The sequence below is a fragment of the Medicago sativa genome, chromosome 3, assembly GCF_051527215.1.
Source record: "Medicago sativa cultivar Bolivia chromosome 3, Bolivia_mono, whole genome shotgun sequence".
Taxonomy (NCBI): domain Eukaryota; kingdom Viridiplantae; phylum Streptophyta; class Magnoliopsida; order Fabales; family Fabaceae; genus Medicago; species Medicago sativa.
In genome coordinates this window covers 62,367,161-62,388,166 of record NC_140751.1, presented here as the reverse complement: position 1 = coordinate 62,388,166, position 21,006 = coordinate 62,367,161, and the positions used below count along the sequence as shown (strand labels likewise).

The window sequence follows — 21,006 nt, the reverse complement described above, 5'->3', positions numbered from 1 at the left end:
GTTGGGATCCAAGTTTTTAGCTGTTGAGTTGAGTACTCTAAACAGCACTCTAGAGAGAAGTAGTTTTGGATGCCGGTGAGTTCTTAGATAGATATGAAGGAAGAACTTTGTTCCTAAAAAGGAATTGGTGATGATTTTTCAGGAAGGTGACCGCCTAGAGTAAAATTTATGATCCCTAAATCGAAGAGAAGATAAGCACAAACATAGGCAAGCTTAGAATGATGCCTTTATATATGTAAAAGTACACTTCCATAACTTATTCGACAAGAATTTGGAATACATTTCAGTCCTTTAAGAATATAAACTTTCTAGTAATGCTACTCTAAAGTATGTGCTTGAAATTCAATGAATTTTTCTCGATGCAGAGAATTACCTTTCTGAGTGTTTATTTGGAAGGATTCGTGTCACTTAATATTAGCTTGATTTTGATAATATTCTAAAAAGTGTACCTAATTGTTTGTTTAGATATTCTTAACAAAAAATCACTTTCTAGGATGGGAGTTTGAGTGATTAGTTATGTCTCCACTCCACAGTATGGGGTATCTTAGTCAAATTATCCCTGGTAAATGATATAGTAATACCTTTGTTGGGATCAGAAGCATATATCAGTTAGGGGTGGACAGCGGACGGTTTCGGTCGGGGTTCGGTCCCAAATTCCGGAACCGACCAGACCGTCGGTCTGAAATTTGTTATCCGCCGCCGTCCATTTCAAAGCTTCGGTTACGGCGGTGGCGGGTTGTCGGTTTTCACGATCGAGCGGGTGGTTTGTGTCGGTTCCACAGTATACAAAAATGGGTTCAAAATAATCAACAGATCCCGAACATTCAGATGAAAATTTTGAAGTAGCGTTTTGTTTTCACAGCAAAAACCAGTATTTTGTATCTGGAACAAACAAAAACAACAACAATTGATTTGGATCTGGAACTCATAACAACAACAACAAGTGGATGAGCTCATAAACACAACTTAAATAGAGAAGAGATGATGAAGAAATGAAGAGAGGATGAGAGATATGGAGACAAGGATGAACAATAGAAGCAGCGGCGCATCAATTGATAAGGGGAATCAGATATGGAGTTGAAAATATATTAGGGTTAGTGATATTAAATGGGCTGCTGGTGCATTACTGGTTAAGTGGGCTCACATTGTTGTTGGGCTATTGGGCTATATTCTAACAACTTCAGTTCGGGTTCGGTTTGCAACGGTGCTATCCACACCCTCCGCCACCGTCCATGGATACCCAGCAGAACCCATTTCCTCCGCCCCGCCCAACCGCCCAAACCGGTTCAGCCCGTCCATTTGTCCTTTTTCGTTCGCGGGTTGGCCAGTTTCGGGCGGGTTGGCCCAACTTGTCCACCCCTAATATCAGTCATATATGTCACTATTCATAATCTAGATATTGGATCAGAGACCATGAAAACACTTCAAGATTAAATTAGCAAAAGGATAAAAAAGCAACCAATAGCAAGACATTCGAAACATTATTATTAAATTTAAAAAGGACAAAAAAAACATAATTAAATTAGCAAAAGTGTAACACCCCGTTTTCCCAACATAAAAATTTCATAATAAAAATCAGAGTAATTCAACTTAAACGGAATGTCACATTCTTTTTCTAAAAACATAAACTGAATAAATAAATATTTATCCTTCAAAATCCAATATCATATTATTTTAAACTTCGCAGCGGAATAATTTCCACAACTTAAATAAATCTTTGGCACATGGGCCTCAACATAAAATCTCATAATATCTTGGTTCAGCAATAATTCATGAAAAACTTTCAAAGTAATACGTAAGAAATAGAAGGACAATAACAAAATTCCCATCCCGTTACGTATCAGAGCACCTAAGACACACTTGTGAGGAGTCCACTCACGACCGCAACTAATCTTGGTTACCTGCAAGTTACCCATACGAAGAGCAACATTTCGAAGCAGAAGGGGTGAGATTTCACCAACAACAGTATTATAAGCATATTATTCACCAATTACACTTAACAATTTAAACTTCATCATCATATCATATCATAAATCATATAGCATCATATAATCATCATAAACATGTAGCATCATATCATAAATCATATAGCATCATATCATCATCATAAACATGTAGCATCATATCATAAATCATATAGCATCATATTATCAACATATCATAGTAATAATCATGTAGCATTATAGCGTCAACAAAAACATCATCAACATATCAATCATCATAAACAACTTCATAATCAATCATCATAAACAACTTCATAATCATTCATCATCAAAAATACAATCATACACATCATCATATATCTTCATAAATATAATCATAAAACATCATCTTATAGCATCATAAGTACAAACATAACGTCATCATATATCATCATAAATATATCCATAAAAACATCATCACATATCATCAAATATTAATCACAACAATCATCACATATCATCAAATACTAATCGCAAACAATCATCACATATCATCAAATATTATTCACAAGCATCGTATATCATCTTAATCGTAACATCATATATCATCATATACCATCTTAATAATAATTCATCATTAATCATCACAACTTAACGACTTGACTCGACTATGCAACTCTTTCGTCTTAAATCATCTTGACTCGACTATGCAACTATTTCATCTTGAAACTTCTTGACAATGCAAATGCATGTGGTATCATTCTAGGGCATAAACCCTACTCGCTTATGAGCATAAATATACTCCTAGGGCATGAGCCCTCGTCGCTATTGAGCAAAAGCTCCTAGGGCATGAGCCCTCGTCTTTAAATGAGTATGCATGGACTCAACATCTTACGTCTTTAGAAACATCATGAACATCTATGACATCTTAACATCTTGACAACATAACATCTTAACAACTTGACGACTTCATAACGACTTGACGACTTAACAACTCTTATCATCTTAACGTCTTAACATCTTAACATCTTAGCATCTTAATAAAGATTCAACAGCAGCATATGGATCACATAAATAATTCATATCATATCATAATATAACAATATCAAATGATAATAAACATCTTAAAACATCGTATACATTTCACATAAAGCTCATATAATAATATCACATTGATAATATTAGCAGCAGCAGCATTAACAATCTTTAACAAGTAGAAAATCATTATACAACTAGATATAATCAACATAGATAGCATAATTCATTCTTCATCCTATAATAGTATTCACATTAATAATCACATTAATCATCTCAACTCAATAATAACAGCAACATGGCAGGATAGAAAACAACATCATAGTATAACAAGATCAAACAATAATCAACAACATCTTAAACATCTCATATAATTCACATAATATTTATATAATTCACAATAATGCTCATTTCCAAAAATTCACCTAATCTCATGGTTCTAACCTCAAAACTGATTCTAATTATCATCCTAATGATTATCTAAGGTCTGTACACAATTTCTACATCAATTCAACAAGTTTTCATCATCTAATCATCAAATCTCTCTCAAAACCCTAATTCTCAAAACCTCACAAACTCAACCTACAACATGTTAAATCTAATTATCAGAATTACAGACTTAATATTACTGAAAGTTAGTCTCACCCTTACCTTAGATTAATTGACAGCAAGGTTCTACAATCTTCTCCTTCTCTGACTCTTCTCTTCTCTAAGTTTCTCCTTTTTCTCCAAAACAGTTTGCACGTAATCCTTATTTTCTAACTCTGACTCTCCTCTTTATATATAAATCCCAACCTACTTATTTTCTCTTAATTCCAATTCTGCCCCAAAGCCTCTTTATTCTAAATAATTATATTTCTCCACTAAATATATTTCTCCATTAAATATATTCTTCCACTAAATATATTCTTCCACTAAATATATTCTCCAACTAAATAATATTAATATACCAAATAACACATAATAGCATATTTCATCAATATATATATATATATATATATATATATAATATTTTAACATCAAATAACAAATATATTTCTACACAAAATAACAAACATATTTCTACACCAGATAACATATATATTTCTACACAAAATAACAAATATATTTCTACACCAGATAACATATATATTTCTACACAAAATAACAAATATATTTCTACACCAAACTTTCTAAATTCACAAAACAGCCCCACAACTCAATATTTATTTTATTTTCAAATCTTATTTTATTAAATAATAAAATAAGTCACAACATCTCATAAAATTCTCTAAAATCACATAATTCATATAAATCACATAAATCACATCGATTATATAAAAAAACTCATATAAATCACGTCAATCATATAAATATATCTTAAAACTCATTTAAAATAATTAAATAATCGAAATGTGCATTACAAAAAGGATAAAAAAAACATTTCGATTCAAAATTTTGGTTTTGGTTCGGTTCGGTTAATAGGCAAGCAAACGGTTAACTGAACCATAATTTTAGTTCAGTTCGGTTAGTTCTAAACCTAAAACGGTTCGGTTATTCTGAACCATTTCAACACTTCGGTTCGGTTCGGTTAATATGGTTAACCGAACCATGCCCACCCCTACATGTTAAATAGACTGTGTCACAGATCTTCTGCATGAAGCCGGTAGATCACATTGTCCTACAAAGTTATGTGATAGATATCAATTGTTTGCTGCTATGACATTCTTGTCTTGGTTTATTTCAACAGCTTGATATCTTTTTAATGTTTGGTTTTTAGTTTTACCTTCTTTGTAAAAACATTATATTATTGCTTTAGTTTTACCTCATTGGCATTCCTAGGAACATGTCATTCTCTTATTGCTTTTTACCTTATCTTCATCCACGCTGATTCCCTTAGAGCTTATGACAAAACCCAAAAACACAACAGACTCGAGGCAAAAAGAACAATTTTTAAGATTTGCAAACAATTTATTCTCTCTCAAAACATTAAGAACAACATGCAATTGATCAACATGTTCATCAAAAGTTTTGCTATAAATTAAAATATCATCAAAATATACTACAATAAACTTCCCAATGAAAGAACGCAAAACATGGTTCATTAACCTCATGAAGGTGCTGGGTGCATTAGTTAAGCCGAATGGCATCACCAACCACTCATATATGTTGGAACAAAATGTGTTTAACAATGAACATTTGAGAGTTTTGATGATAACAAGGTATTAAAAATTGTCAATTGGACTAGCTAATATTTGTTCAAGTGTACAGGACCATAGACAAAAATTTACATCTTAAATAGGTTCTAGATGAACAAAAGAGAGCTAAGAAATCAATAAAAAGGAAGCTTAAAGCGTCTGAAGAAAAGTGCTTCTGAAGTCAAAAGTGCTCCTGAAGACAAAGTGTTTCTGAAGTGATGACGTCATCAGAAGCTGAAGTTCATCAGAAGCAAGTTTATCAGAAGCAACCTCATCAGAAGCTGAAGATCACCAGAAGCTAAAGTTCATCAGGAGATGCAAGACTTAAAGCTTGAAAAGCTGTTCAATGGATTTAAACTCGTCTGAACATTGCAGAAGACTGGGAATGTGAAGCAACAGTCATTTTGAAGGGATTTGAAGGCATTGGATTCTTATCTTCAAAATGCGTTGACAAAGTACATTTGTACGAAGTGTACAACCACTACCCCTACTACTCTGCAGTGTCCCTGCCACAAGACAAGAAAACAGCTCTGAAATATAGCTCTGCCTGCAACGATGTTCCTTCACAATGGGAATGGATTTGAAATTGATCCTTCATAGGACAACAACCATATCAGGCAAAAGTTCATTGGTGATTGATCAAAGCTTCAAATGACTCTTTTTAATGTGCTGGCAATTTCACAACGTCTCTTTCACATCTCTATATAAAGGATTGAAGACTCAAAGATTGGTAATGCTGAACACAAGACTCAACAACAATTTACAAGTGGCAAAACTCTGCTGAAATTGTTCTGCATTCAAAGTTCACTTATAATTTCTGTTTCAAAGTTCATATCTTAGAAATTTTAGAGTCTTAAGAGTCTGTATCTGATTTGTATTGTGAACACCACTGATTGTATATCAAGTGTTCAACCTCAAACATTATTCTTTGTAATTCTGTTTGATTAGAAGTCTCTTGCAGTTATGCTTGAGCAATAGAAGTCTCTTGATTGTGTTAAGGATCATATGAAGTCTCTTGCTTGTGTGCTTGAGCAGTTTGAAGTCTCTTGCTAGTTTTAGAAGTGAGCATTTGTAATCAGATATTACATTATAGTGAACTCTCCTTGGAAGTGCAAGGGGGACAGGACTACTTCCGGTTTGTGGAAGGAACCTGTATAATTGCTTTGTGTCTTTCTTCTCTCTTTCTCTCTCTCTCTCTCTCTCTCTCTCTCTCTCTCTCTCTCTCTGTTTTTATCCGCTGCATTTAGATCCTGAACATCACTTCAGAAGCAATCTCTATTTGCTTCTGGCCAGTGTGTTTCAGTCTAGGAGAAAACGAAGAAAAGCTAACACAATTCAACCCCCTTCTTGTGTTTTTCTCACCTTCAATATAAACTATATTTAGTTTTAAATGCTGTTTTCCATTCATCACCTTCTTGCATGCGGATCTGGTAATATCGACTTTTCAAATCTATTTTTGAAAACAAACTTGAACCATGAACTCATCAAGCATATCATCCAATCTAAGGATAGGATAACGATACTTTACCGTGATTTTATTTATGGCTCAGCAGTCAGTACACATCAGCCATGTCCCATCTTTCTTTGGAAGCAATATCACAGGAACCGAACACGGGCTAAGACTCTCCCTCACAAATCCCTTTTGTAAGAACTCATCAGCTTGTCTTTGGATTTCCTTTGCTTCTTCAGGGCTTGATTTATATGCTGGTCTATTTGGATGTGAAGCACCAGGGATAAAATCAATTTGATGCTCAATATCTCTTATTGGAGGTAATCCGTCGGGAACTTCTTCGGGAAAAACATCACCAAAGTCTTGTAACAAAGAAACAACCTAACAAGGAAAAGAAGAGTTAAGGTCATTAGTAAAATAAATATCCTTGTACATGAGTACAAGTAGCTGCTCTATTGATATCAAAGTACTCTCAACTTCTTTATTTTTTGCAAATGCATTCACTTTTTTTCTTCAATTTTTTTCAGGTTTGATTTTTTTTTTGCTCACTCTCATTTTTCTTTTCTTTCCTATCTTTTTCTTGAATGCTTAATTTTTCTTCTCTCAACTTACACTCTCTTGCAATTCTGACTTGATCAGCATAAGCTTCAGCAGGTTGGAGTGGTGTTAAAACAATGGTACAACTATTCATAACAAGGGTGTATCTATTCTTGTATCCATCATGAATAATTCTTCTATCAAATTGCCACGGACTCCCAAGAAATAAATGCCCAGTGTGCATAGGTGCCACATCACAAAGAACTTCATCCTTGTACTTATCGATGGAAAATGAAATCAACACTTGCTTAGTCACCCTTACGTCTCCATAATCATTCAACCATTGAAGTCTATATGGATTAGGATGCTTTAATGTCGGCAAACACAACTTCTCAACCAATAAGGTGTTGGAAACATTAGTACAACTTCCACTATCAATGATTAAACTACATACCTTGTCATTTATATGGCATCTAGTATGGAAAATATGCTCTCATTGCTCTTCATCACCTTCTACCTTCGGCTGCGTGTTAAGAGCATGCCTAGTGACAAGAACATCTCCATTGACAGGTTCAACAACTTCAACATTACCACAATCCTCTAGGGAAGGTATTTCATCATCGTTAGAACTCACACATTCTATGTCTCCGTTATCTAGCAACATCATCGCTCTTTTATTTGGACATTCAGCAGCAATATGCCCAACTCCTTGACACCTAAAACACTTGAGATCACGAGACCTAGAAGTTGAATTTGTTTCCAATTTACCTTTAAGTGGAGCAGATGAGTTTTTTTGTTTTGCATCATCTTTTGGCTTAAAGACAGGTTTTTTGTTTTTCCAAGCTAACTTTTCGGAAGATCTAAGGAAATTTGGAAGTACTCTTAGCCTTCAATTGTCTTTCCACCTGAATAGCTTTGTGCAGCAAATCCTCCATCTCCACATAGTATTTCAACTCCACCACATCACCTATCTCTTTCTTTGACCCCCTAATGAATCTAGCCATAGTTGCTTCCCGATCTTCTTCGACATTGGCTCTAATCATGGCTATTTCCATCTCTTTGCAATAATCTTCCACACTCATGGATCCGCGTGTTAAAGTTTGCAATTTTCTATACAAATATCTATAATAGTGACTGGGTATAAACCTTTTCCTCATGACAATTTTCATCTCATCCCATGTACCAATTTGCCTCTCACCATTCCTCCTTCTACTAGTCACAAGTTGATACCACCAAATACTAGCATAATTAGTGAATTCAACAACATCTAATTTAACCTTTTTTTCATCAGAATAAGTATGACAATCAAACACATGTTCAACCTTTCTCTCCCACTCTAAATATAACTCAGGATCATTCTTACCTTTGAATGCGAGAATCGTCATCTTAATGCTTCCCAAATGGCTATCCCTTCTGGACCCAGCTCTACGCCTCCTGTCATTACTCCTTCCATCTGAATACTCATCTTCTTCTGAACTTGGATGTCTTTGACTGCTAGATTTGTGTGGAGATTGTAAATTATCCAATCTCATGTTTAAAGCTTGGAATTGTTGGTTAACAGCCTTGACAAACAACTTCATATCCACTTCATTTTCTTCTTCCCCTCCACTCATGATTAAAATTGCTGCAAAATATGTGTCATAAATGATTGTAAATAAATAATGATAATTCCTCACAAAACACACACCCCCGTGTTTACACTCTCTTTTTTCCCCACTTTTACACTCTTTTTTGGCTTTTACCCTCTGATAGTCTCACCACTCTTGTCTTTTACCACTCAACTTTTCCCTATGAGCTCTTAAGTAAAGAACCTTTGGATTGATCCTACACAACAATACACAACAAAGGTTGTTTGATAACTTTGAGGAAAGAAACAACAAGGAACAGTCAGGAATAATAAATTCAAAGAAGTGGAATACAAGACCTAGAAATTCAACGCAAAAGTATTGATGCAAACAATGATTTTCAAGGACTTGGAACAATTCCCACGAGTACGACAAAGTACTAAAGAATCTCTCTACTTTGAAATTAGAGTATTACTTTTCCCACCCTCTGGCCTTCTCCTGCGCCCTATTCAAATTACCAACATGCCCTTCGAATTATATAATCTGGAACATCTATACGTATTTCGGATTATAGAATCCGGACAATTGCGACATATAAAAGGAACTTCGCCCCCCATTTTTACAGTTTTACAGTTTCACTTTCAACATTCTATCTCTCTCTCTCTCTCTCTCTCTCTCTCTCTACATTATCCCAAGTTTAGAACACCACAAATCTTGTCCAAATTTGGAGTTTTGTTGATCAAAAACACCGCATTTCAAACCTTTTCAAACATCATGGAAGGTAAGGTCGATTTTTGTTTTTTGTACATATGCATGGTTAATTTCGTCGAATTATTTTTGGATTTCAGGTCGGGTGCTATCCAGATTTCGTTTTCCGGATTTGATTGTTGCTGTTCGGAATTTGAAATTCGGACAAACCCATAATGTTTTTTTTGTTTCTATTTTTTGATGTTTGATTACCCTAATTTGAATGTTATAGAAGGTTCAACATCTAATACTCGGCGCTTAAGGGAGGCAGGGGATGCTTCCCATAGGAGAGAGCGTCTCATACGGCTGCATGAGGAAGGTGGTGTTCCTTCGAGCCGTCGGGGTGGTAGAGGACGCCGTGCTGAAGTCGAGCATCAGCCGGAGCAGCAAGAGAATATGGACATGGAGCAGGAGCTGCCTGATGTGGAATTGCAGCATACAGAGGAGCAAGAGTTTGAGGATGAGCTACAGGGTATGGACGAGGAAATGGAAGATGCCGAGCCATGGCGAAGGTGAAAGAAGAAGAAGGTGGTGGACCCTGAGCAACTAGACGACTATCCCGGTGACCCACACGAGACTGGCCTGCTGCGGAGGTACCATGTGCATGTGGCCAGGAAGGCGGCTGATGACATGGTATTTATTTTTAATTAAACTCACTTTAAATTTGAAACTGTCTGTTTATGTACTTTTAAATCTGCACGTTTATTTATTGTTAAATATGTATGTGAAGCCATGAGTTTAAACTCACTTTATTATTTTTAATTATTTGCAGTGGCGTGGAAAATTAAAATGCATCAACATCGGAAAGAAGATAGAAGCGATGCATGATAAAGAAAACAAATCTATCATGGCTGGACGGTGGTGGGAGAACAAATTGCATGGCACCAGCCTTGGTTGACTCTAGGATATCAGCTACAACACGATTGACCATGGTCTGATTTGTGCGTTCGTGGAGAGGTGGCACGAGGAGACTTCCAGCTTCCACCTTCCGTTTGGGGAGATGACAGTCACACTTGATGATGTGGCCTCTTTGTTGCATATCCCCATTGACGACATGCTCCTGTCCCACGAGTCCATATCACGGGACGAGGCAGTGGAATGGATGGAGTAGTACTTGGTGTCTAGTACGAGTGATGCTCTTGAAGAGGTCGACAAGACCAAAGGTGCACATTGCAGATTTAGCTACTTGGAGAGGATATTCGAGGAGCGTTTGAAGGAGCAGAGGGATTTGGCGGCCGAGTATGGTGTGACTTCGGAGAGTGAGAGGTTGCGGGACCAGGTTGTCCGCATATATTTGCTATACTTGGTGGGGATCACAATCTTCAGTGACAAAAGCCAATGGGCTGTGGATGTTGTCCACCTGAAGTACTTCAGAGACCTTGATCTTGTTGCTGGGTTAGTCAGGGGGAGCTGCGGCACTAGCTCACTTGTATAAGGAGCTCAACAATGATGCAAGTTGGAACACCAGTCAGGTGGCAGGATACCTGAGTTTGTTGCAGATATAAATTAAAAACTATGTTTATTTTTTTTAAATGTAAGTGTATATGGTTTGCATATTTATATGTGGTTGTCTTTGGTGCAGACTTGAGTGTTTCATCACTTCCCAAGTGTGGGAAGCAAGGATGTCTGGGAAGGATATGTAGAGAATTAGTATCCATGCGCGATGCTTTTTTTTTTACCACTGTCTGGTTTAGGTACAGTGGACAACTATAGAAACTATCTAGATGCGTTGGATTTGACGAGGGTTGTCATGGCCCCATATGGAGCGCACCGTCAGGCACGTCAGTTTGAGCGGGTCAGCCTTTACTCTGGATGGCTGAGATGCGGAGAGCGCATGGTGAGATATCTACCGGAGAGGGTGCTTCGCCAGTTTGGGTGGATTCAGACTATACCGAGACATCCCGTTCAGAGTGCACCTGTTGATGTTAACTTTGCGCAGATCATAAATTGCTTTCTGCGCGCACTTGATTATACGCTGACAACTCAGGAGTTGGGAGAGGTTGCAGTTCATGGAGTGGAGGCAGCAGATGGATACATCGAGTGGTTTTACCAGGTGTCTCATCCACGCATGATTCTTCCAGACATGCCGGTACCGGTGCCGAGGCCACCAGAGCATGAGGTCCTTGATGCGCGAGCTGCTCAAGATGATGGAGACCTTGCGTACTTACAGCATAGCGGAAGGATGGCCCGTATCAGAGACCACATCTATGTTGTGATGAGAAGCGGTCTGGTCCTGAAAGGGATCGAGGAATAGCAGCAATTGGAGGATGCGTTGAGAGAGGTGCATGATAGTTGCCCCTTTTCTTGCCATGCATGCAAAACATGTTTATACTTGCCAAATGAATGTTTTATAAGTTTCTAATGATCAAATATGTTCCAACACACATAGAGACACTTGGTTTGAGGTTTTTGGGTCAAAAATACCATTTTTAAGTGTTCTGGACTGTCCTAACTCGCCACGGCGAGCTATTACTCGCCACGACGAGCTAGAACTCCGAAAGGGGGGTCTTACTCGCCCCCAACTCGCCACGGCGAGTTACCTTCTTTGTAAAAACATTATCTTATTGCTTTAGTTTTACCTCATTGGCATTCCTAGGAACATGTCATTCTCTTATTGCTTTTTACCTTATCTTCATCCACGCTGATTCCCTTAGAGCTTATGACAAAACCCAAAAACACAACAGACTCGAGGCAAAAAGAACAATTTTTAAGATTTGAAAACAATTTATTCTCTCTCAAAACATTAATAACAACATGCAATTGATCAACATGTTCATCAAAAGTTTTGCTATAAATTAAAATATCATCAAAATATACTACAATAAACTTCCCAATGAAAGAACGCAAAACATGGTTCATTAAGCTCATGAAGGTGCTGGGTGCATTAGTTAAGCCGAATGGCATCACCAACCACTCATATATGTTGGAACAAAATGTGTTTAACAATGAACATTTGAGAGTTTTGATGATAACAAGGTATTAAAAATTGTCAATTGGACTAGCTAATATTTGTTCAAGTGTACAGGACCATAGACAAAAATTTACATCTTAAATAGGTTCTAGATGAACAAAAGAGAGCTAAGAAATCAATAAAAAGGAAGCTTAAAGCGTCTGAAGAAAAGTGCTTCTGAAGTCAAAAGTGCTCCTGAAGACAAAGTGTTTCTGAAGTGATGACGTCATCAGAAGCTGAAGTTCATCAGAAGCAAGTTTATCAGAAGCAACCTCATCAGAAGCTGAAGATCACCAGAAGCTAAAGTTCATCAGGAGATGCAAGACTTAAAGCTTGAAAAGTTGTTCAATGGATTTAAACTCGTCTGAACATTGCAGAAGACTGGGAATGTGAAGCAACAGTCATTTTGAAGGGATTTGAAGGCATTGGATTCTTATCTTCAAAATGCGTTGACAAAGTACATTTGTACGAAGTGTACAACCACTACCCCTACTACTCTGCAGTGTCCCTGCCACAAGACAAGAAAACAGCTCTGAAATATAGCTCTGCCTGCAACGATGTTCCTTCACAATGGGAATGGATTTGAAATTGATCCTTCATAGGACAACAACCATATCAGGCAAAAGTTCATTGGTGATTGATCAAAGCTTCAAATGACTCTTTTTAATGTGCTGGCAATTTCACAACGTCTCTTTCACATCTCTATATAAAGGATTGAAGACTCAAAGATTGGTAATGCTGAACACAAGACTCAACAACAATTTACAAGTGGCAAAACTCTGCTGAAATTGTTCTGCATTCAAAGTTCACTTATAATTTCTGTTTCAAAGTTCATATCTTAGAAATTTTAGAGTCTTAAGAGTCTGTATCTGATTTGTATTGTGAACACCACTGATTGTATATCAAGTGTTCAACCTCAAACATTATTCTTTGTAATTCTGTTTGATTAGAAGTCTCTTGCAGTTATGCTTGAGCAATAGAAGTCTCTTGATTGTGTTAAGGATCATATGAAGTCTCTTGCTTGTGTGCTTGAGCAGTTTGAAGTCTCTTGCTAGTTTTAGAAGTGAGCATTTGTAATCAGATATTACATTATAGTGAACTCTCCTTGGGAGTGCAAGGGGGACAGGACTACTTTCGGTTTGTGGAAGGAACCTGTATAATTGCTTTGTGTCTTTCTTCTCTCTTTCTCTCTCTCTCTCTCTCTCTCTCTCTCTCTCTCTCTCTCTCTCTCTCTCTGTTTTTATCCGCTGCATTTAGATCCTGAACATCACTTCAGAAGCAATCTCTATTTGCTTCTGGCCAGTGTGTTTCAGTCTAGGAGAAAACGAAGAAAAGCTAACACAATTCAACCCCCTTCTTGTGTTTTTCTCACCTTCAATATAAACTATATTTAGTTTTAAATGCTGTTTTCCATTCATCACCTTCTTGCATGCGGATCTGGTAATATCGACTTTTCAAATCTATTTTTGAAAACAAACTTGAACCATGAACTCATCAAGCATATCATCCAATCTAAGGATAGGATAACGATACTTTACCGTGATTTTATCTATGGCTCAGCAGTCAGTACACATCAGCCATGTCCCATCTTTCTTTGGAAGCAATATCACAGGAACCGAACACGGGCTAAGACTCTCCCTCACAAATCCCTTTTGTAAGAACTCATCAACTTGTCTTTGGATTTCCTTTGCTTCTTCAGGGCTTGATTTATATGCTGGTCTATTTGGATGTGAAGCACCAGGGATAAAATCAATTTGATGCTCAATATCTCTTATTGGAGGTAATCCGTCGGGAACTTCTTCGGGAAAAACATCACCAAAGTCTTGTAACAAAGAAACAACCTAACAAGGAAAAGAAGAGTTAAGGTCATTAGTAAAATAAATATCCTTGTACATGAGTACAAGTAGCTGCTCTATTGATATCAAAGTACTCTCAACTTCTTTATTTTTTGCAAATGCATTCACTTTTTTTCTTCAATTTTTTTCAGGTTTGTTTTTTTTTTTTGCTCACTCTCATTTTTCTTTTCTTTCCTATCTTTTTCTTGAATGCTTAATTTTTCTTCTCTCAACTTACACTCTCTTGCAATTCTGACTTGATCAGCATAAGCTTCAGCAGGTTGGAGTGGTGTTAAAACAATGGTACAACTATTCATAACAAGGGTGTATCTATTCTTGTATCCATCATGAATAATTCTTCTATCAAATTGCCACGGACTCCCAAGAAATAAATGCCCAGTGTGCATAGGTGCCACATCACAAAGAACTTCATCCTTGTACTTATCGATGGAAAATGAAATCAACACTTGCTTAGTCACCCTTACGTCTCCATAATCATTCAACCATTGAAGTCTATATGGATTAGGATGCTTTAATGTCGGCAAACACAACTTCTCAACCAATAAGGTGCTGGAAACATTAGTACAACTTCCACTATCAATGATTAAACTACATACCTTGTCATTTATATGGCATCTAGTATGGAAAATATGCTCTCATTGCTCTTCATCACCTTCTACCTTCGGCTGCATGTTAAGAGCATGCCTAGTGACAAGAACATCTCCATTGACAGGTTCAACAACTTCAACATTACCACAATCCTCTAGGGAAGGTATTTCATCATCATTAGAACTCACACATTCTATGTCTCCGTTATCTAGCAACATCATCGCTCTTTTATTTGGACATTCAGCAGCAATATGCCCAACTCCTTGACACCTAAAACACTTGAGATCACGAGACCTAGAAGTTGAATTTGTTTCCAATTTACCTTTAAGTGGAGCAGATGAGTTTTTTTGTTTTGCATCATCTTTTGGCTTAAAGACAAGTTTTTTGTTTTTCCAAGCTAACTTTTCGGAAGATCTAAGGAAATTTGGAAGTACTCTTAGCCTTCAATTGTCTTTCCACCTGAATAGCTTTGTGCAGCAAATCCTCCATCTCCACATAGTATTTCAACTCCACCACATCACCTATCTCTTTCTTTGACCCCCTAATGAATCTAGCCATAGTTGCTTCCCGATCTTCTTCGACATTGGCTCTAATCATGGCTATTTCCATCTCTTTGCAATAATCTTCCACACTCATGGATCCTCGTGTTAAAGTTTGCAATTTTCTATACAAATATCTATAATAGTGACTGGGTATAAACCTTTTCCTCATGACAATTTTCATCTCATCCCATGTACCAATTTGCCTCTCACCATTCCTCCTTCTACTAGTCACAAGTTGATCCCACCAAATACTAGCATAATTAGTGAATTCAACAACATCTAATTTAACCTTTTTTTCATCAGAATAAGTATGACAATCAAACACATGTTCAACCTTTCTCTCCCACTCTAAATATAACTCAGGATCATTCTTACCTTTGAATGCGAGAATCGTCATCTTAATGCTTCCCAAATGGCTATCCCCTCTGGACCCAGCTCTACGCCTCCTGTCATTACTCCTTCCATCTGAATACTCATCTTCTTCTGAACTTGGATGTCTTTGACTGCTAGATTTGTGTGGAGATTGTAAATTATCCAATCTCATGTTTAAAGCTTGGAATTGTTGGTTAACAGCCTTGACAAACAACTTCATATCCACTTCATTTTCTTCTTCCCCTCCACTCATGATTAAAATTGCTGCAAAATATGTGTCATAAATGATTGTAAATAAATAATGATAATTCCTCACAAAACACACACCCCCGTGTTTACACTCTCTTTTTTCCCCACTTTTACACTCTTTTTTGGCTTTTACCCTCTGATAGTCTCACCACTCTTGTCTTTTACCACTCAACTTTTCCCTATGAGCTCTTAAGTAAAGAACCTTTGGATTGATCCTACACAACAATACACAACAAGGGTTGTTTGATAACTTTGAGGAAAGAAACAACAAGGAACAGTCAGGAATAATAAATTCAAAGAAGTGGAATACAAGACCTAGAAATTCAACGCAAAAGTATTGATGCAAACAATGATTTTCAAGGACTTGGAACAATTCCCACGAGTACGACAAAGTACTAAAGAATCTCTCTACTTTGAAATTAGAGTATTACTTTTCCCACCCTCTGGCCTTCTCCTGCGCCCTATTCAAATTACCAACATGCCCTTCGAATTATATAATCTGGAACATCTATACGTATTTCGGATTATAGAATCCGGACAATTGCGACATATAAAAGGAACTTCGCCCCCCATTTTTACAGTTTTACAGTTTCACTTTCAACATTCTATCTCTCTCTCTCTCTCTCTCTACATTATCCCAAGTTTAGAACACCACAAATCTTGTCCAAATTTGGAGTTTTGTTGATCAAAAACACCGCATTTCAACCCTTTTCAAACATCATGGAAGGTAAGTTCGATTTTTGTTTTTTGTACATATGCATGGTTAATTTCGTCGAATTATTTTTGGATTTCAGGTCGGGTGCTATCCAGATTTCGTTTTCCGGATTTGATTGTTGCTGTTCGGAATTTGAAATTCGGACAAACCCATAATGTTTTTTTTGTTTCTATTTTTTGATGTTTGATTACCCTAATTTGAATGTTATAGAAGGTTCAACATCTAATACTCGGCGCGTAAGGGAGGCAGGGGATGCTTCCCATAGGAGAGAGCGTCTCATACGGCTGCATGAGGAAGGTGGTGTTCCTTCGAGCCGTCGGGGTGGTAGAGGACGCCGTGCTGAAGTCGAGCATCAGCCGGAGCAGCAAGAGAATATGGACATGGAGCAGGAGCTGCCTGATGTGGAATTGCAGCATACAGAGGAGCAAGAGTTTGAGGATGAGCTACAGGGTATGGACGAGGAAATGGAAGATGCCGAGCCATGGCGAAGGTGAAAGAAGAAGAAGGTGGTGGACCCTGAGCAACTAGACGACTATCCCGGTGACCCACACGAGACTGGCCTGCTGCGGAGGTACCATGTGCATGTGGCCAGGAAGGCGGCTGATGACATGGTATTTATTTTTAATTAAACTCACTTTAAATTTGAAACTGTCTGTTTATGTACTTTTAAATCTGCACGTTTATTTATTGTTAAATATGTATGTGAAGCCATGAGTTTAAACTCACTTTATTATTTTTAATTATTTGCAGTGGCGTGGAAAATTAAAATGCATCAACATCGGAAAGAAGATAGAAGCGATGCATGATAAAGAAAACAAATCTATCATGGCTGGACGGTGGTGGGAGAACAAATTGCATGGCACCAGCCTTGGTTGACTCTAGGATATCAGCTACAGCACGATTGACCATGGTCTGATTTGTGCGTTCGTGGAGAGGTGGCACGAGGAGACTTCCAGCTTCCACCTTCCGTTTGGGGAGATGACAGTCACACTTGATGATGTGGCCTCTTTGTTGCATATCCCCATTGCGACATGCTCTTGTCCCACGAGTCCATATCACGGGACGAGGCAGTGGAATGGATGGAGTAGTACTTGGTGTCTAGTACGAGTGATGCTCTTGAAGAGGTCGACAAGACCAAAGGTGCACATTGCAGATTTAGCTACTTGGAGAGGATATTCGAGGAGCGTTTGAAGGAGCAGAGGGATTTGGCGGCCGAGTATGGTGTGACTTCGGAGATGGAGAGGTTGCGGGACCAGGTTGTCCGCATATATTTGCTATACTTGGTGGGGATCACAATCTTCAGTGACAAAAGCCAGTGGGTTGTGGATGTTGTCTACCTGAAGTACTTCAGAGACCTTGATCTTGTTGCTGGGTTAGTCAGGGGGAGCTGCGGCACTAGCTCACTTGTATAAGGAGCTCAACAATGATGCAAGTTGGAACACCAGTCAGGTGGCAGGATACCTGAGTTTGTTGCAGATATAAATTAAAAACTATGTTTATTTTTTTTAAATGTAAGTGTATATGGTTTGCATATTTATATGTGGTTGTCTTTGGTGCAGACTTGAGTGTTTCATCACTTCCCAAGTGTGGGAAGCAAGGATGTCTGGGAAGGATATGTAGAGAATCAGTATCCATGCGCGATGCTTTTTTTTTTACCACTGTCTGGTTTAGGTACAGTGGACAACTATATAAACTATCTAGATGCGTTGGATTTGACGAGGGTTGTCATGGCCCCATATGGAGCGCACCGTCAGGCACGTCAGTTTGAGCGGGTCAGCCTTTACTCTGGATGGCTGAGATACGGAGAGCGCATGGTGAGATATCTACCGGAGAGGGTGCTTCGCCAGTTTGGGTGGATTCAGACCATACCGAGACATCCCGTTCAGAGTGCACCTGTTGATGTTAACTTTGCGCAGATCATAAATTGCTTTCTGCGCGCACTTGATTATACGCTGACAACTCAGGAGTTGGGAGAGGTTGCAGTTCATGGAGTGGAGGCAGCAGATGGATACATCGAGTGGTTTTACCAGGTGTCTCATCCACGCATGATTCTTCCAGACATGCCGGTACCGGTGCCGAGGCCACCAGAGCATGAGGTCCTTGATGCGCGAGCTGCTCAAGATGATGGAGACCTTGCGTACTTACAGCTTAGCGGAAGGATGGCCCGTTTCAGAGACCACATCTATGTTGTGATGAGAAGCGGTCTGGTCCTAAAAGGGATCGAGGAATAGCAGCAATTGGAGGATGCGTTGAGAGAGGTGCGTGATAGTTGCCCCTTTTCTTGCCATGCATGCAAAACATGTTTATACTTGCCAAATGAATGTTTTATAAGTTTCTAATGATCAAATATGTTCCAACACACATAGAGACACTTGGTTTGAGGTTTTTGGGTCAAAAATACCATTTTTAAGTGTTCTGGACTGTCCTAACTCGCCACGGCGAGCTATTACTCACCACGACGAGCTAGAACTCCGAAAGGGGGGTCTTACTCGCCCCCAACTCGCCACGGCGAGTTACCACTCGCCTCCCCAGCAAATCTACTCGCCTAGGCGAGTAAGACAGTGAGGAATCTCATTGTTTTGCTCGCTTCAGGCAGGCATGGGGATTCACGATGCGGTTTTCTCCGTGGTGTCTTTTTACGAATGTAAACCCCTCAAACCAAGGTCCTAAATGATGATCAAAGAAAGCATGATTTTTATAAGATGAGGCAAGTATCAAGCATGTTAGTAAGGCATGGCATACGAGAGAAACAAGTCATGAATCGGGTAGCAAAATATCCATTAAGCAAGGGAAAACTAGAGCCTCGACATAGTTGTCGAGAACTAGCTAGTTAGCAAGATCCCTAGAATGTTAAGACGCGAAGTATGCTATCTTCGCACATGATTAAGATTAAGATAGCAAGCATGTTAAGTCGTGGTTTGATTAGTTAATCACTCCACCATGATTAAGAACTTACAAGCATGAACAAGTATGTATTTACCGCTAATCGGATCGACTCAAGGGTCCGAGGTAATAAGCAAGCAAGTATGAATATGTTTAAGTTATATGTACGACATACAAGAGGTTCTCGATCTAAGGGGAACGATTCAAGCCGTAAGGGACCCGCATGTCACTGAAATTAACAAGGCGTAGGTGTTCGTGTCTCTTGATATCCACGCCAGGGGGATACGGGAGGTTCTCGACCTAAGGGGAACGGTTTAAGCCGCAAGGGACCCGCACGACACCGAGGGAGTCCGATGTACGTACATCGGTCATGTATGGGATTGATCTCGGGGTTACTCCACCCGGGACTATCCGTAAAATGAATCAAGATAATAATTGTTTGTTCAACGCTAACATAATTGAATGAACTTAGATACGTTTATGTATGATATGATTATGATTATGTTATGTTCATGGTTATGCAAGAGTGAACCCATGCAAGTTTATGTTTAAAAAAAAATAAGAGCATTAGATGCTACATGACAAGTACAGGGCATGGATTAGAGTAAGTAAAGAACATGATACCGATGACGATCTTAGGTTTCCCCTAATCGTCCGGTTTAGCATCGTGCCATGATTATGTTATGTTTAGGCCTCGATACATAGAGTGTATTCTTGGCAATGCGGTTTTAGTTTCCCCCTTAACCGCCATGACACGTATAGGAAGTGAAGCCTATAACAAGTTAAGTTATGATTATGACGGCTCTAGTATGCACTACCGTCTAGTATGCAAGTCCCCACACACGTATAATCAACCGTCAGGTTGTAATGTAGACACGTGGTGACTGTAGGTTTCCCCTTGAGGTTGCCTATAGCCTAGGATTTAGGGGAACTCACTGAGACATTATGTCTCATCCCAATCCTTATGATTTATACGAACATAATGGACATCAAGGATGTATTTTTTTATGTATGGATGAGTTGTATTGTATTATGATTTATACGAACGTGACTTGATGTAATTATTATTCATTCGTAAAATTTTATGTTGTATATTTTAATGTATCCAGTACTAATATTAACGCACGTGCCCGACTTTCTAGATACGTCTGGTATGGGTGTTACAATTGGTATCAGAGCAGGTCGATTCAGACTGTGCCTTGGGTCATTAAATTACAACAAAGGAAGTGGGACCATTGGGTTCCAGGTAAATGTTCTAGTTGTTGATGTTAGTTGAGCCTGATCAACTCAATTTAGCATTCAACGATTAGAATGGATGCCTGAGAGCTGAATAGGACCCAGGAGGAACGAAATATGTGATGAAGAAGTTTTATCGTGCCAAAAGGTGGCCGGTGAACTAATCAGGTACAAGTGTGAAT

At 38.4% G+C, this 21,006-nt stretch overlaps 2 protein-coding genes across 2 annotated transcripts; both read left to right on the top strand.

The window, feature by feature from the left end:
* Positions 1-11,183: 11,183 nt before the first annotated feature.
* Positions 11,184-11,687, top strand: LOC146938971 (uncharacterized). The gene has a single exon (XM_085749710.1). The coding sequence runs from the start codon at positions 11,184-11,186 to the stop codon at positions 11,685-11,687; it is 504 nt and encodes a 167-aa protein (XP_085605836.1).
* Positions 11,688-18,432: 6,745 nt separating this feature from the next.
* LOC146938970 (uncharacterized) lies at positions 18,433-18,936 on the top strand. The gene has a single exon (XM_085749709.1). It carries the CDS (start codon positions 18,433-18,435, stop codon positions 18,934-18,936), a length of 504 nt encoding a protein of 167 aa, XP_085605835.1.
* Positions 18,937-21,006: the final 2,070 nt, after the last annotated feature.

What these genes read in the sequence shown, in the direction of transcription:
- LOC146938971 (XM_085749710.1), top strand. Translation starts at nt 11,184, where the DNA reads ATGGCCCCATATGGAGCGCACCGTCAGGCACGTCAGTTTGAGCGGGTC.
- LOC146938970 (XM_085749709.1), top strand. Translation starts at nt 18,433, where the DNA reads ATGGCCCCATATGGAGCGCACCGTCAGGCACGTCAGTTTGAGCGGGTC.